Source organism: Schistocerca serialis, chromosome 3 (genome assembly GCF_023864345.2).
Source record: "Schistocerca serialis cubense isolate TAMUIC-IGC-003099 chromosome 3, iqSchSeri2.2, whole genome shotgun sequence".
Classification (NCBI taxonomy): domain Eukaryota; kingdom Metazoa; phylum Arthropoda; class Insecta; order Orthoptera; family Acrididae; genus Schistocerca; species Schistocerca serialis.
The window spans coordinates 251450422-251468473 of record NC_064640.1 but is presented as its reverse complement, the minus strand read 5'-3'; the positions used below and the strand labels follow the sequence as shown (position 1 = coordinate 251468473).

The window sequence follows — 18052 nt, the reverse complement described above, 5'->3', positions numbered from 1 at the left end:
GACTTAAATAGTCTAGAAATGGATTTAAAAAATTGTGCCATCTAAGTTTCAATTATTACTACATCCAAATTTTGTTAGGCTGAGTCTTCTACTCGATTGAAGGGTTTCGTCAAAGAAACTCATAAATTTAATGTCATAGCTTAGTGTACAGCTTAATTATAATTAGCATCGTAATACGTTAAGTTAATGTCATTTAATTGTGTTGCGCACTTAAATGTAGATCCCTGATTTCTCTTCGCATCCCAGCGATCACCTTTCGTAACATCCATGGTATATGACTAATCTAATCATCTCGTAAATCACGCACTATCACTTCATCACATTGACATGTCTCATTTGCTCTGTACAAGCCTAACATAATCAAGACCCGTCGTACAAATAAAACGTATGAATGAATGAATGAAATGAAATGAATGAATGAATGAATGAATGAATGAATGAGAACTATGGTCTGTGACTGGCACCCAGTAACGCACATAACATTCTTGTCAATATCACAAATTCAGCCCTAGCGATAAAACAAAGAGTGTTCGGAAAAATTGTTGTGATAGTAATCTGTTTGTTCCTCGCTTGTCGTCTATGGCAATGATTATGTGGGAATAATAAAAGGTCAATTTCAAAGTGAAAATTTATGCTGTATAAAATCTGTGTTGGGGACAGTGTATGCGTTTCTCTTTGGTAGACTGGTGGGAACCTGCTTGAGTAGTAAACCAAGGCGATGCTTGTTATTTAAGTGAAGGTTTGCGGATGTGGTAGAGGTGCAAGGGTAAGCCCAGTACATTGAAAATATTTGTGTAGGGCGATTAAGTTAATTGCCATGACATGCCTGCACTTTCTTCGCAATGGTGGTGTTGCCGCAGCAGCAAATTTTTGCCTGCTGTCAAATTGATCTGAAAACAAGTGTAAAGGAACATTTGTAAATAATGCGTACTTTGTGTTTGCAAATAATCTTTTTGGTACTTTCCATTGTTCAGTCATTTAAGTAGTTGGCCTCGATTTGTTTAACGCTTGCCAGAGAATGTGGATTGGTAACCCCCATTTGACAGTAGGTGTAAGTTATTTATTGAAATCCAGTTGCTTGCAATCCATATTGGCCAGTTGTGTGCACACAAAACTTTATAATACGTCTTCTAATTGTTATTGATTCCGATATCACGTCGGCTACTTGGTCTTGTAATGCTGCTATGGGGCGAGGAGGCCAACGGCAATTAAGTCGTTAATTCGTAATGTATCAACGAAGCCAAACTATTTCAGCCAACGAGAGAGTTCTACTTGCTATATAAAATCTTACACCACATCATGCGAGGTAAATGTAGGTCAGTTGAGGTTTTCAACCACGGATCACCCATTTCATTTTAGCAAGGTTAGGAATAAGCTCCTAAAGATGTTCTAGTTTGGTCAGTTTCATTAAATGTAATTTGGATAATGCAATGTAGGACATTCATGATCAAAGGTCACTGTTTGAATACTGAATTGGAAGCTAAAGTAAATTTCAAATATAAATAAGTAGTTTAAATGTATCTTCTACTGCTGAGGTATGAAACAAGATGTAAGTTTTATTGTCAACAAGAAAATGGATAAAAATTATATCCTGTTTATATTAAGTCTGACTATAAGAATTCACCACCATTATTAGAAAGTGGTGGCTTATATAGTCCTCTCCAGCTATTGATCTAGATTTCTTACTGTGACCCTAAAACACATTTAGGCAGTTAGTGGACTGATTCTCTTACAGGTATGGTAAGTTCATTCCATAAATGAGGTAGTTCTCAGTTTTAAATAATTTATAAAACTGATAAGAAGTTAAAGTACTGTCCATTTTTAGTAGTGATACTGAGTTTGAAATTAACATAGCAGTGAATGGAATGTATGCATCAGTATCCTTGTAGTAAAATACTCCATTTGCTGTTTATGTAATACAGTTCAGAATTTACCTTGCAGTTTCAGTAGTGGTAATGGTATATACAAGGAATCAAACATAAAATGAAGCTGTACTGCAGATTAGTCTGTTAACACCACCTTTATTTTGGATTTCACATTTCTTGGTTTTTCCTATTTATTCAGATTGGCAACTTCCTACCTAACAAATGTTGGTGCACCACCATAATAAAGACTTTGTGTATACATTGTCACATGGTTTTCAAGTGATGTTAAATTTGAATGATTAAAATTACACAACTTAACAGAAGTGAAAGTTAAACTTGCTTATATTGAGACACTACAAACTTAGTTGTGTTGAGAAATGATAGAAAAATTATTTGCTGCTACTGAGCAGGGCAAGTAAATTGCACAAAAATATTGGACAAACTGAGCATTAAACATAATAGTAACAGAACTGCAATGAAATTAGTTACAAAAATTCAGAAACGCTATAGAAGTATAAAAGGAATTAGCATTAATTCGATGTGGAACAGTGAAAACACAGCTAGGAATGATGGGATTAGAACTTGAGAAATATAGTGGGGGTAGAGGAGAAATTAACACTACCGTGTTCACAGAATTCCTGCACAGGCTATATCCAGTGTTTGAACAGTAATACTTACATGAGAAGTAACAATTAGTGTGGAAAGCCTAGGAGGTCGTGTGTCTGTGCTAAAACTCACTTGTGCATGAAGTGTTAGATGAATGCATAACATGTGGTTAAATTTGGTGTCCCTGTACAATTCCTTGCCATAGAGATGTGGATGTAAGTACGTACTGGAAGTGGTTGTAAATCTGTCATTTGAAGTTGCTTGAAAATTGCCCATCCTTTGACCTTTGACATTCTCCAACATTTAAATGACATGAACGGTACAAAAAACTCTTGTTCCTTTGAGTGCCCTGGATGGTGATTGTGCAATTATTAGCCAGTGAAACCTCTGCCACAGTGGACCTGTTGGCAGTACTAATCCCTGAAGCTGTCTTAACAGGCACCTCACAGATGCAGAATCATGCAAAAGCTGGAAGAGTGAGAGAGCAAAATCCAAGGAAAATCTTAATGATAAAAGCCTCCACCAAGAAACGGACTACGTCACTTCACCTCTCTTGAAGAGAAGATATAGTAGTCTGTCACATCTGTATTGGTCATACTTACCTCTCACAAAGCCAGTTACTACATCAAGAGAACTGCATCTGCAGAACAACCCCAACAGTCCAAAACATCCTTAAAACATGTAAAGTCTCACTTAAACTATGGCATAGATCACATCATGATGAATTGTTGCCACATATCCTAGCTAATACAATCAAAGCATCTACATCTCGCTCTTTAAAACCCAAATTGTACCTCCATATACTTTAAGTGTATGTACATTGTCAGTTGCCCGTAATACATGGAATGAATTTTCATGATCTCCTCTTGTTGTGGTGATGCAAGGGGATGAAGGAAATAGTCCTGAAATGTTTTTCACCCTGGCCATATTCTGGAAGAACCTTTGTTCACCCACTTCCTCCTCCCACCAATCTACCTACACCTGTGCATGTTCTAAATTGTCTTTTCTTAACAAGGGAACCTCCCCATCGCACCCCCCCCCCCCCTCAGATTTAATTATAAGTTGGCACAGTGGATAGGCCTTGAAAAACTGAACACAGATCAATTGAGAAAACAGGAAGAAGTTGTGTAGAACTGTGAAAAAATAAGAAAAATATACAAACTGAGTAGTTCAAGGGAAGATAAGCAACAATAAGGACTGTAGGAACGCAGGAGTGCCGTGGTCTCGTGGTAACGTGAGCAGCTGCGGAATGAAAGGTCCTAGGTTAAAATCTTCCATCAAGTGTAAATTTTAATTTTTAATTTTCAGTTTATGTGACACTCTTATGTTTTCATCACTTTTTTGGGAGTGATTATCACATCCACAAGAAAACCTAAATCGGGCAAGGTAGAAGAATCTTTTTACCCATTCGCCAAGTGTACAAGTTAGGTGGGTCGACAACATATTCCTGTCATGTGACGCACATGCCGTCACCAGTGTTGTATAGAATATATCGGATGTGTTTTCCTGTGGAGGAATCTGTTGACCTATGACCTTACGTTCAAATGTTTTCTGTTCCCATTGGAGAGGCACGTCCTTTCGTCTACTAATCGCACGGTTTTGCAGTGCGGTCACAAAACACAGACACTAAACTTATTACAGTGAACAGAGATGTCAATGAACGAACGGACAGATAATAACTATGCAAAAATAAAGTAAAATTTTCAGTCGAGGGAAGACTTGAACCAAGGATCTCTCGTTCAGCAGCTGCTCACGCTACCACGGGACCACGGCGCTTCTAAGCACACTTCGTCCATGATGTTGCTTATGTGGCCCATGGACTACTCAGTTTGTATATTTTGCTTATTTTTTCACAGTTCCACACAACTTCCTGTTTTCTCAATTGATCTATGTTCAGTTTATCAAGGCCTATCCACTGTGCCAACTTATAACTAAATCTGAGGGGGGTGCGATGGGGAGGTTCCCTTGTTAGTAGTCTCATTACACTGTTTGCCATAATTCTTGACAGCATCACAGCTGTTGACCCAACTATCCATATTGCTCCCAGAATGTGTCTACTGGCACATTATAAGGCTGAAGGGATCATAATCTGCTATTGAGTTCCTCAGATACCCCACTCAAATCGAAGGAGTTGCCCATGTACCTTATCTGCTCAAATCATCAAATATTGGCAGGAGGGCAGTTGGAGAAATTGAAGTTGGGTTTGTGAATTCATTCATTAAAAGATTCCTGATAATGAGGTGTAAATGACAAATCACTGTGTATGTAATATGATGTGGGCAAAATTAGTGTGGAGGTATAAAGCTGAAGATATGTGGAGTGTCAAGTACGTGATTACAGATTAAATCTGCTCATAATGTAAAGAGAATTGTGAGCTCACAGAACAAATATAAAGCTGTATAGTTGTAGTGAAAGAATGTTAGGGAAAAGGTGAGTGCTCAGCATGTTAATTTCTGTGATTCAGAGAGACTGTTATTGTTATACCAGTGTTGGCCGAGATAGGCAGCTCAAAAAAGTTGCATGTTTGTGAAATTGTGTAGGCTTAGACTTGGAGCTGTTAATGCAGGAATACTCTCCCCCCTTCTTCTTCTTCTTCTTCTTTTTTTTTTTGGGGGGGGGGGTGGAGGAGGAGGAGTAGATAGATAGATACTGTTTGGTGAAATGTTTACATTTGTGAAATCAAAACCATCTGATGTACCATTTGCTAGTGTGTTCTCCTCTCTGTGTGTTATAACTTTCTGGGATCCTCCTTAGTAGGCTGTCAACAAGGTGGCCAAGCTGTTGCTCAATCCTGCCCTACTCTGTAGTGGGAACCATTCTGAGGTCATCCAGTGTGCAGAAGATTCCTCTGATGACACATTAAGTTTCAGCTAGTCCCAAGCATGTTCAGTCTGGTTCATCTTGGCAGAAAATTCCATTCAGTTGATTCTGGACTTGTGGAGGAAGGTATTCTTCAGGCAGATGCTGAGTGTTCAGGATCCTCTCAAAAGATGAACCCATCGCCAGAATGTTGCCTGTTGGGTTGGAAAATAGGTTGGATTATGCACTCTATTTATTGCACAGTCCTCAAATTACTGTCGTTACTAAAGACAGGTGTCATATATTCATCCATGATACTGGCCCAAAGCATGACTGACAAACCTCCCTAATGAATCTTGGGAGCTACGTGCTGGAGATATGCATTAGTATATATCCTCCTCCACATTATCAACAAGACTTTGTCTGTGAAGGGAGATGGTTTCCATAGGGAGATGCTTGCTAATGGTTTCCATTTAACCTTTCCGGCCGTTCTGATTTAGGTTTTTCTCTGATTTCACTAAATCGCTTATGGCAAATGCTGGATAGTTCCATTGAAGGGGCACCATGGCTGCTTTCCCTCCCCATCCTTCCCTAATTTGATCTGGTGCTCTGTCCCTAATGACCTCATTGTTGATGGGACATTAAACACTAATCTCCTCCTCCTCAAGGCATTTGCATCCTATTTGGGTTAACACAGCTTGGTTGCTCCCCAGAAGACAGCACACAGATATGTTGCATTGGCGTCAGAGTAGCTACAAGGCATAATTTATAGGTAGCTATCCCATCAGTTTTGTTGATTGTGGGTGTCCCCTATGATGCAGATATTCAAATGTTTCATCTCATGATAGTGGTTGAATGTTCAGATGATGATGCTGTGGTGTAACTTCCAATGCTGACAATCCTTCTTGCTAGAAAGTAACAATATGCACAAAGTCATAGGTCAAACTGACCCTTTGAGCCATACCACTAGACTCAACAGACAAAAGGGCTGTGAAAAACTTCGACCAGTTTGTTAAATAATGACTTAATCAGTAATTGTAAAACTGAATAAGTTTTTATCACTGAAGAACACTTGCTTCGGCACAGTGATATATGAAGCAGTCTTGTGGAGATCAGTGGACCATACATTACTAATACTCAGCTACCTGTTAAACTTTCCTGGGGAGGGGAGAACAAGGTCATGTAGAAAATGGCAGTTTAATGTCTTTATTCAGTTAAAGATTTTTCAAAAATGAGAGCAGCAACACCTCACTATGCATGCATTTTGTTTTCTCCCTCCTCACAGTTCTGACCCAGACAATGTGGTAACTTGTGCTTACTGGCATTTTCTGTAATTTTACTCACAATGTATAAGGGGTGCATTGTGCTGCATCCACTTTTACAGCAAGATTGATTTGGCCAATTAAAATGTAACTGTTTTTCTGAGAGGTTGTTGATACTTTGAGTTAATGTTGGGTACAATGTGGCTAAAAGGCTAATAGTGTACGCAGAATTTTTTTTTTCTTGTCTGTCTGTCTTGTGAATTCGAGCAATTAAAAGTATTGTGTTAGTTTTGGGAATTTTTTTCTCTGTAGACATCCTTTAAATAATTTGAAAGTTCCTTTCATTTCCAGTAATAACCATTTCTGTTGGAATAGTCATCTCCATGTGTTTCTTTTCATCAGCTGACTAATGGCTTTATTCATCTTTTGGCACTATTTCCACCGATCAGAGTGGCGCAGTGGTTATCACACTGGACTTGCATTTGGGAGGATGACAGTTCAAACCTGCATCTGGCGATCCCGGTTTAGGTTTTCTGTGATTTTCCTAAACTGCTTCGGGCAAATGCCGGGATGGTTCCTCTGAAAGGGAATGGCCAATTTCCTTCCTTAATCCGATGGGACCGATGGCGACACTGTTTGGTCCTCTCCACAAATAAACCAACCAACTTCAGCATTGTTTCCAGAAACTTGTTAAGTATGAGTACTAGTAAGCAATTGAAAATGTACTTGCATGTGGCAATAGTCATGTTAAGACCTTACTTGTCTTACAGCAACTGAACTGATTTCAATGTAAACTTTCTAAATTCTGAGAGGAAAAGTGAACTAGAAGTGTTATTAACAACATATAACTTCGAATCAGTGATCAGTTTCCCTACATGTATAGCTAAAGACAATAGCATGCTAATAGATCATGTATTTGTACAGAAAGAGGATGAAAACACACATGCTTTCCCCTAACAGGGTGTACAGTTTATAAACCATTAAGTAAAAGTGTGAGGTTGCTCAACCCAGTATCTATAGAGCACTTCAAAGAAAGCTTAAGAAATGTTAATTGGGGAAATGTATATAATGAGCCAAATGCTAATAATAAATGCAACATATTTCTTGATAAATTTATATTCCTTTTTGAACATTGTTTCCCAAAGAAAATTACTAAATGTAACACCACACGCTTTTCAAAGAAACCTTGGATTTCTACAGGTATTAAAGTGTCTCCAGAAAGAGAAAGGAAACTTTATGATACAGCAAGAACTAGTAAAGATCCAAAAGTAGTTTTACACTATAAAAATTATTGTAAGATACTGAGAAAAGTTGTAAGGAAATCAAGAAATATGTATGTTAGAGAAGAAATTAACAACTCCAGCAATAAAATCCAATCAATATGAAATGTTGTTAGAAGGGAAACAGGAAAAGTAACCTCTGGGGAAGGTAGTATTACTATTAAGGAGAATGAGACCATCCTAACCAACAGTACACAAATGCTAATGTATTTAACAACCATTTCTTAAGTGTAAGAGAAAAAAAAATTGGTCAGAACAGTTCAAAAGAAAAAGGCAGGCAGTACAGTCAGTTTGAAAAAATTGTTAGATTTTCACCTAACATCCTCTTGTGAAATAAGTAAAATTATTAAATCTTTGAAATATAAGTGTTCTGTTGGGGTAGATGACCTCTCTAAGATGATGATAAAACAATGTGGAGCAATTACAGCTGATGTTATGAGTCGTGTATGTAATGCATCGCTAACTCAAGGTATTTCCCCAGACAGGTTAAAATATGCCATTGTCAGGCTGCTCTACAAAAAGGGGAACACCACAGATGTCAATAATTATCGGCCAGTATCCTTGCTTACAGCATTTTCAAAAATCTTGGAGAAAGTAATGTACTTGAGTGGTTAGCCATCTCAACAGTAATGGGATACTTACTAAATCACAGTTCAGATTTCAAAAATACTGTTCCACTGAGACAGCTATATACAAGTTCACTGTCCATATAATAGTCTTTAAATAGTAAAATGTCACCAATAGGAATTTTCTGTGACTTGCCTAAAGCATTTGATTGTGTGAATCATGACATTATGTTACAGAAATTACAGTTCTATGGTACAAATGGAATAGCATATGAGTGGTTTAAGTTGTACCTATAGAAGAGGAAGCAAAAAGTTTCCTTATATGGGTCAAGTGATTTAAATAAGTTTGTCACTTCATCTAACTGGGGTGAAATTACATTAGAGGTTCCGCAGGGTTCAATCATGGGTTCCCTTCTGTTCTTGATATATGTGAACGACCTCCCTTCCTATCTGAAACAGGAAGCTGAACTGACAATTTTTGCTGGTGATAAAAGCATAATTATTAATCTGGCAAAAGAAACTCCAATTGAAAGTGATACAAATAAGGTCTTTGGAAAAGTCATTAATTGGTTTTCTGCAAATTGGCTTGCTCTAAACTTTGAAAAAACACAGTACATCAAATTTTCTGCTGCAAAAAGTACAGTTCCTTCAGTAAATATAACACAGCAACAGTAGTCAGTAGACAGGGTAGAGCATACTAAGTTTTTGGGTGTACATGTAGATGAGAATCTTAATTGGAAAAGTCATATTTTGGATCTTCTAAAGCGACTAGTTTCTGCAACTTTTGCAATCAGAATAAGTGCCAATTTTAGAAATTAGTAAGCTGACATACTTTGCATACTTTCACTCTCTGATGTCGTACGGAATAATATTTTGGGGTAACTCAACATTTAGACAAAAAATATTCACTGCTCAAAAGAAAGTGGTTAGAATAATGTCGGGTTCATAGTCACACATCTTGTAGGCATCTTTTCAAAAGATTAGGAATTCTCACAACAGCCTCACAGTACATTTATTCACTAATGAAATTTGTTCTCAACAATGTGGACCAATTTAAAAACAGTGACATTCATGATTATAATACCAGAAAAAAGAAAGACTTACACTATTCTTTACTCAACCTGTTTTTGGCACAGAAAGGGGTAAAATATGCTGTGTGTGTGTGTGTGTGTGTGTGTGTGTGTGTGTGTGTGTGTGTGTTAAAAATCTTGTTTCATATGTGCATTTCTTGTGCGCTTGACATGTTCCACATCATAACGGCTACTGTACTGTGCGATTGATGAATCACGCAACTAACCAACCAACCAACCAAAATACTATCTTGTTGTTCAAACCTACTGGTAACATGTATAGCAACCCACCTCTCAATTGTTTTGCCTTCTTCCTTTAATCTGACCAGGTGTGCATCCCAACACTTGTGCAGTACTTGAGAAAAGGTCACACTAGTGTCCCTTATGTGGTCTTCTTTAAAGATAACTGTTTCCCAAAATTCTCCCAATCAATTGAAGTCAACCATTCACCTTTCCTATCACAGTCCTCACATGCCCCTTCAATTTCATATCACTTTGCAACATTACGCCTATTTAAGTGATGTAACTGTGTCAAGTAGGACACTACTAATACTGTATCTGAAGCGTATGAGTTCTTTTTCCTACACATCCACATTAACTTAAATTTTCCCATTCCTGACACCAACTAAAAATGTAGTCTGTCATCTTGTATCTTCCTACAGTCACTAAACTAAGACTCCTTCCTGTACACTGCAGCGTCATAAGCCTGTCCACCCTGTCGGACAGATCATTTATGTGTATAGAAAGTGAGTGGTCCTATCACACTTCCCTGGGGCACTCCTGCAGGTACTCTTGCCTCTGAACAACTCGCTGTCAAGGACAATGTACTGGTTTCTATTACTTAAGAAATCCTAGAGTCATTCACATATCTGAGAATCTATACTATTAGCTTGTACCTTTTAAGTCTGCATTGAGGTACCATGTCAAATGCTTGTCAGAAATGTAGTAATATGGAATCTGACTGTTACCCTTCATCCACAGTTCACAGTACAGCATGTGAGAAAAGGGCGAGCAGAGTTTTGTGCAAGCAATGCTTTTTAAAACCATGCTGGTTCATGAACATAATCTTTTGTTCTCAGGAAAATTTATTATATTTGAACTGAGAATGTTAAGATTATACAGCAAACCATGTTAGGGATATTGGTCTGTAATTTTGTGGGTCCATTGTTTTGTCCTTCTTATTTACAGGAATCACGTAGGCTTTTGTCGAGTTGCTTGGGACTTTGCACTGGTTGAGATATTTACAATAAATGCAAGCTACATAAGGGGGACAGTGCTACAGAGGTCTGTGTGTAATACTGAATTGGGATTCTATCCACACCTGGTGACGTACTTGTTTTAAAGTCTTCCAGTTTATCTACTCCAGGGATGCTTATGTCATCCATATCACACTGTGATAGATAGTCAAACGATAGTATGTTTGTAGGATTTTTCTGTCTGAATGATTCCTTAAATGATAAATTTGAAACTTTAGCTTTCCTTTTGCTATTTTTTTGACCCCCACGTCAGTCTGGTCAACAAATGACTAGATGGAAACCTTAGACCCACTCAGCAATTTTATATAGGACCAGAATATTCTTGGGTACTCGACCAAATCTTTTGCTGAGGTATGACTGTTAGTTGCAGTATGCTTTGCACATAGATCTTTTCAGAAGGCATATGAATCTCTACTAACCTTTGCCTGTCGTCATTTGCACATTCTCTTTTGAACTAAGAGTACAACAGGCTTTGCTTCCTTAGAATTTTCTGAATTCCATTGGTAAACCGTGGTGGATCCACTTACAAGGCACATAGTCCTCCGTACCACAATTTATAATCTGCTTAAAACTTTTCCCATAATTCTTCTGTCCATCTTACTGGAACTAAGTGATGTCAGTTTGCTGTCTGATAGAGATGCTAGTGATGACCTCATGATCACCAGTCCCCATCTCTGTACTGATGGTCTCAACAAGTTCGGCCTGTTTGTAGGTACGAGGTCTAAGATATTTCCATTGCGCGTGGGCTACTGAAATAACTCCTCAAAACAGTTTTCGGAAAAATGTTCAGAATTGCTTTACAAGACTGCCTGTTGTAACCCCTACAGTGAGTCCACCGATGTCCCAGTCTATACTCGATAGATTGAAGTCGCCTCCAACTAGTGTTGCATGATTAGGTATTGATGTGCTACTGACCATTAACTTTTGAATGACTCTAGAACTGTGATAGTGGAATCGGGTGACTGGCAAAAACTTCAAACAGTTAACTTTTTTCACTTAGGCCTGTTATGTGACCAGATAACTTCACTGTCACATTCAACTTTGGCCTCAATAGAGAGAATATTTTTGTTCCACTCCTCATTCTTGTGGCACCTAATACATCCCTGATGTATGTTCCATGTCTCGCTAAATATCTCGGAGCTTTTCTGCTTCAGGTTTCAGCCAGTTTAGTCCCAAGAATAATTGTAATGCATGAGCTTTTGTGAAGAGCAGTAAATTTGGAAACTTTGTTATGAATACTTACACAGTTTACTGATAAAATTTTGACAGTCAGTGTCTTTACCTAAAACGCAGTCTGAATTCACTATCTATATTTCAGCTGCCAAGTGTTAGTCAAACTACCACCTTACCTAAAAAATAAAATTAAAAAAAAAAAAAACTTAAAAGTGCACTCCACAGGTACTATGCTACTAAATTAGCTGCTTCCTTTGTGTAGTGGACCGCAGACCTGTCGAGGGGAGTTCTAAAATTCCCCACCCAATAATGCAAGTCCAGGAATCTGTAGCAAAGACTGTTGATGGAGCTTTTGGTTGAGACCCTTGACTCTGCTCCAAATCGAAGGCCACAATCAGCTCTGGGAACAATGCTGCAAATTTCAAGCTCTGCTTGCATCCGAGATGGGAGGCCAGCAGCAGCCTTTGCCAGCTTGCCAGTGTGAACTAAGAATGGCCTCGGAACACATGCAACAGCTGTCATTAGTGCTGACATGAGCCACAACTTGCAGATGACTGCACCCTGCATACTGGAGAGCCACCAAAGACCACCTGTACATCTCAGATAAGACCCTCTGGCAGACATACCAAGTGCACATTGGCTTTCTTGTGAGCCCTGAACAATAAACAATTACCTGTATGTCAATTTTCATTCTTTATTAGAGAAGGTTAACAGTTTATCGTTGCTTCAGAAATCGCTCCTTTTGTTGTGCTGTATGTTTCTGTTAATTTTTGTTCTAAAGATAATGTTAATATACATCCACTGATTCTATACATGAAACATATTTAAAACCTAATTATCCTATAACATTGCTGACCAGCCACTCCTTTTGTTGTTATAGTAGCAATTGAATTTGTAATAATTAAATTTGAAATGCAATCTTAAATTACTGTTATAAGAAAATTAGTTGCATTTGTTCAGTGACTGTTATTCTTTTCCTCCTCCAGGCATCTTGCAGCTGCACCAATTTTGGTGTTTGTACGGGACACTCAGATGGCTCATGGAGGTCAGTCTGCACCAAATGATGGCTGTGTTGAAGGTGTCAGTGCCTCAACCTCACAAACACCTAATGATGAGTCTCCAGATGAAAAAGATTCTGTGGATGGTGCTACCAGTACTTTTGTGAACTCTCAAGAGGATAGAACAGATGCTACAAACACAGCAAATACAAGCACTGGTGATGCTGCTGTCAATTCGCCCATTGCAGTACCTGGTCAGAAAATAGATTGGTCCATCTATAAATCAGAAGTAGAACGCCTCAAAACATTCCGCAACTGGTCAGTTTCCTTTATAGACAAAGAAAAACTAGCTGCTGCTGGATTTGTGTATTACTGGGGCAGTGATGGTGTGAAGTGTGCTTTTTGTCACGCTGAAATTGGACATTGGGTTAGGGGTGATGATCCATTCCAGGAACATAAGAAATGGTCTCCCACATGTCCTTTTGTATCTGGGTTTGATGTTGGTAATGTGCCAATAGATGAATCAACATTACCATTTCGGCCTCAGAAAAATCGTGCTTGTGATACCTGTGGAATATTTGGAATGGATGCTCCTGCACCTGGAGAGCTGATGGGTAAGCAGTTATTGATGTTTGTGCAGGGATCAATTATGGCCAGAACTACTGATTCATTTTTGTTGTCACTGGAATATTAGGGTTGTTCATAGCCGAATCATTTCATAAGAATGGGGGTGGGACATTAGTTTTGTTTGTTTCATGTGGTGGTAAGAAATGAATTTGAGATACAGAAATATGTGAACCAAAGTTGTAAAATTTGTGTGATATGGATTAATTTTTGTATTGTCATTACTTACATCCTGTTATTTCATAGTTGTAACTTCTGATGCAGTACAGTATGAGAATTTTTAAGTGTGCTAAGGCTTTGAGGATAGGTCTGATTTAACACGCATGTATATTTGCACTAAGATTTATATTTTCTGGGAATAGATATAAATTATTGTTTCAGTACACAACAGGTGTGCTTACTAATTAAAAAAAAAAAGATAATTTTGAAATGTAAGTGTAAAATGACACCATTGAGACTTACCTCTAAACGGATGTTGGGAGTACTCTAGTTAAGAGATTGTTCTTTCCTGTATGGTATTAGGTTAGTGCATAAGTTCATAGTGTTTTCGTGAGACCTTAACTTTTTCCTACGAATTGAATGTTCAAATAATTTACGGGTTTGCTGCTGGGTGACGTCGTCGACCACCGTCGATATTTCAGCAGGAGCACACCCTGCCATTCTCAAGGAACAACTGCAAGGAGGAAGCAATGTGCACGGGAAATTAATACCTCAGTTCACAGAGGAGAAACAAGGAAAATACCACACATAGAACAAGTAACCCCAAAGCCAACACACAACCAAAGAAAACCAACATCAGAAATATCGATAGTGACTATTAATCAACAGGTGAGGTAGCACTAATTCTGTCCCTCTGTGGTTTTTTTTTTAGACAGAGCCGGATTCCAAGCAGCAGTTAGACAAAATCCACCATCTCTGTTTATAAGGTTGCTTGATAGTTTGATTTAAACAGCTTCCTTAATGACACTATCCCAATAGCTTGACATGCAAGCCAGAATCTCCGTGTTGTTTTATTCCATACTATGACAAGTGTTCGCAATGTTCTGCAATAGCGGATTTGCTCGGCTGTTGTAAGCGTGTGCTACGCTTATGTTCAATATACCGGTCTTCCACAGTCCTGATTGACCAATGTATGACATGCCACAACTGCAAGGAATAAAATAGGCACCAGCCAACCAAGATCATCTTTTACGGACGCCAACAGGGCCTTAATCTTAGAAGGTGGTCTAAAAACACATTTCACATCATATTTCTGCAAGATATGGCCAATCCTGTTAGCCTTTTTGCCGTACGCAGGAAGCATTTCTATCATCACTCACCTGTTGCATGGAAGGCTGATAGTGCAACGCACGTTTGATCTGCCTCTCACTATAACCATTCTGACGAAAGGTGACTTCGAGATGTGATAGCTCAGCTGCCAAATTTTCAGGGTGAGAGATAATGTGGGCCCTGTTAACCAAGTACTCCTTCACACTGAGCTGGATGGTGCCAACCATCAGCTCGCAGATACAAGGCTTCCTATAAACCGAATGTCCCAGTGTACCATCAGTCTTCCTTCTGACCAGCACATCAAGGAAGGGAAGGCATCCGTTCTTTTCCACCTCCATAGTGAACTGAATATTGGGGTGGATTGAATTCAGGTGTTCCAAAAACGGGTTTAAAGTCTCACTACCATGAGGCGAAACAACAAAAGTATCGTCTACATATCTGAAAAGACATGCAGGTTTCAAGGCACTTTCCTCAAAGTCCTCCATAAACAAATTGGCTACAATAGGTGACAACAGGGTTCTCATTGCAACTCCATCAGTCTCTTTGTAGTACTGACCATTGAATAAAAAGTAAGTGGAAGTCAGCACATTTCGAAACAAATTTGCTAACTCTACACCAAACTTAACCTCAATTAGCTGCAACAAATCATAGGAATGCAAGTGAAAAGAGAAATGATATCAAAACTAACTAAAATATCAGTCATTCAAATGCAATCGCTGCAATTGACGTAAGAAATCTGCAGAGTTCTTGATGTGGTGTTCACACCTACCTACTAGAGGGCTGAACAAACTAGCAAGATGTTTAGCTACACAATTTGTTGGAGCACCAATATTAGAAACAATGGGCCTCAACGGGACAGCCTCTTTATGGACCTTAGGGAGGCCATATAGTCCAGGTGGTACAGCACAGTAAGAATTAAGACTCTTGATAGTCTCCTGTGACAAAGACTAATAACCTCCTAAAGAAAAGTTCTTTCTCTCAACACTCTTAGTAGGGTCAGCACCAATTTTGCGATACACCGAATCGGAAAGTAGTCACTGCATCTTTTGAATGTAATTGTGCTTATTCAACAAAACCGTGGCATTTCCCTTGTCTGCAGGTAAAATAACATCAGGATCGACTCTGAGTAAACGTAAAGCAGGCGCTTCAGCTTCTGATTTGGTGTATCGCAATATTGGTGCTGACCCTACTAAGTGTGTTGAGAGAGACTAATAACCTCCTGAAGAAACATTCTTTGTCACAGGAGGCCATCAAGAGTCTTAATTCTTACTGTGCTGTACCAACTAGATTATATGGCCTCCCTAAGGTCCATAAAGAGGCTGTCCCGTTGAGGCCCATTGTTCCTAATATTGATGCTCCGACATATCGTGTAGCTAAGCATCTTGCTAGTTTGTTGAGGCCACTAATGAGTAGGTGTGAACACCACATTAAGAACTCTGCAGATTTCTTACGTCAATTGCAGGGATTGCGTTTGAAAGACTCTGATATTTTAGTCAGTTTTGATGTGATTTCTCTATCCACTCTCATTCCTCTCTCTGATTCGTTGCAGCTAATTGAGGTTAAGTTTGGTGTAGAGTTAACAAATTTGTTTCGACATGTGCTGACTTCCACTTACTTTTTATTCAATGGTCAGCTCTACGAACAGACTGATGGAGTTACAATGGGAACCCCGTTGTCACCTATTGTGGCCAATTTGTTTATGGAGGACTCTGAGGAATGTGCGTTGGAGTCAGCATCCTTGAACCTGCATGTTGTTTCCAGGTGTGTAGATGATACTTTTGTTTGGCCTCATGGTAGTGAGAATTTAAACCTGTTTTTTTGAATACCTGAATTCAAGCCAACTGAATATTCAGTTCACTATGGAGGTGGAAAAGAATGGATGCCTTCCCTTCCTTGATGTGTTGCTCAGAAGGAAGACTAATGGAATGTTGGGACATTCGGTTTATAGGAAGCCTACTCACACTGACTTGTACCTGCTAGTTGGCACCATCCAGCTCAGTGTGAAGGAGTACATGGTAAACAGGGCCCATGTTATCTCAGACCCTGAAAGTTTGGCAGCTGAGCTATCACATCTCGAAGTCACCTTTTGTCAGAATGGTTATAGTGAGGGGCAGATCAAATGTACGTTGAGTTATCAGCCTTGTGTGCAATGGGTGAGTGATGATAGCAACGAAGTGGCACCTAAGTCTATGGCCTTTTTGCCTTACGCAGGAAGCATTTCTAACAGGATTGGCCATATTTTGCAGAAATATGTGAAATGTGTTTTTTGACCACTTTCTAAGATTAAGGCCCTGTTGGTGTCCATAAAAGATGATTTTGGTTTGTGTAAGGCTGGTGTCTATTGTATTACTTGCAGTTGTGGCATGTCATATATTGGTCAGACAATCAGGATCCTCCAGGGGGTCCACAACTCTTTTGTGGATAAGTGCGTAGCTAGCACGGGACCCCGAGCTAATGTGGCCCTCCTTCCTTTCCGGGCTGCATACCTCCCTTTTCCGCATCCTTCCCCATCCCCCATCTTCGCCCCACCCCCCCTCCCCCCCTCACCACCACCTCTTTCCTTCCCTTTCTGCCCCTCTGGGAGTATGTTTTGTGCCTACGTCCGGAGACGGACACTCGAAAGTGTAACGCTTTCTTCGCTTTCTCTGCTTGCAAGTCTTCAGCCTTCCTTTGTCCTTCCCTTTTTCCTTACCTCTTCTCTTTACCCTTTTCTCCGCTGTGGCGTTTGAGACCTCTCTTCTTTCCTTTCCTTTTCTTTGTTTTACCGTTTCTCTTTTTTCCTCCCTGTGTGTGTCTGAAGGCCGACCCATGCATTTCCATGCGTAGCCGGTGACGGGGTAACGCGTAATTCCCCGCCCCGGGTAGACAGGTAGGACATGTACGTACCCCTTGGTAACGGCCAGGCCCAGGGAGGGGTGATTACCCGAGCTGATACCTTCCGAAAGTGCCGATTGGTCCCTCTGTCCGTTTCTCGGGAGGTGTGACCTGAGGTGGGAGTGCCCTCAGAGACGGCCCCCACAAGGAGGAGCGCGCCATCGGAGACGCCGGTAATCATGGGGGATTCTTCCGCAATGGTTTCCTCATCTTCCACTATGTCTGCTCACAAGCGTAAGTTCACTGAGTCTCAGCCTCAGACAGTTCTTCCATCGTTGCCACAGCTCCTTGTTGTTTCTCGGTCTGACGAAAGTCGCGACTTTTCCACGGTCAACCCTTTCATTATTCAGAAAGGTGTCGACGCAATTGCAGGTCCTGTAAAGTCTTGTTCCAGATTACGAAATGGCACC

The 18052-nt window shown here is 39.6% G+C and overlaps 1 protein-coding gene across 1 annotated transcript in view; it reads left to right on the top strand.

Annotated features, from left to right (window-relative positions):
• Positions 1 to 623: 623 nt before the first annotated feature.
• The window catches only part of LOC126470000 (baculoviral IAP repeat-containing protein 7-like), a 102685-nt gene continuing 85256 nt past the window's right edge, over positions 624 to 18052 (top strand). Inside the window, exons 1-2 of the mRNA XM_050097464.1 lie at positions 624 to 766; positions 12864 to 13489. Coding sequence (XP_049953421.1) covers positions 12910 to 13489 — 580 coding nt within the window. The 5' untranslated portion in view covers positions 624 to 766; positions 12864 to 12909. The remainder of the gene's footprint in view (positions 767 to 12863; positions 13490 to 18052) is intronic.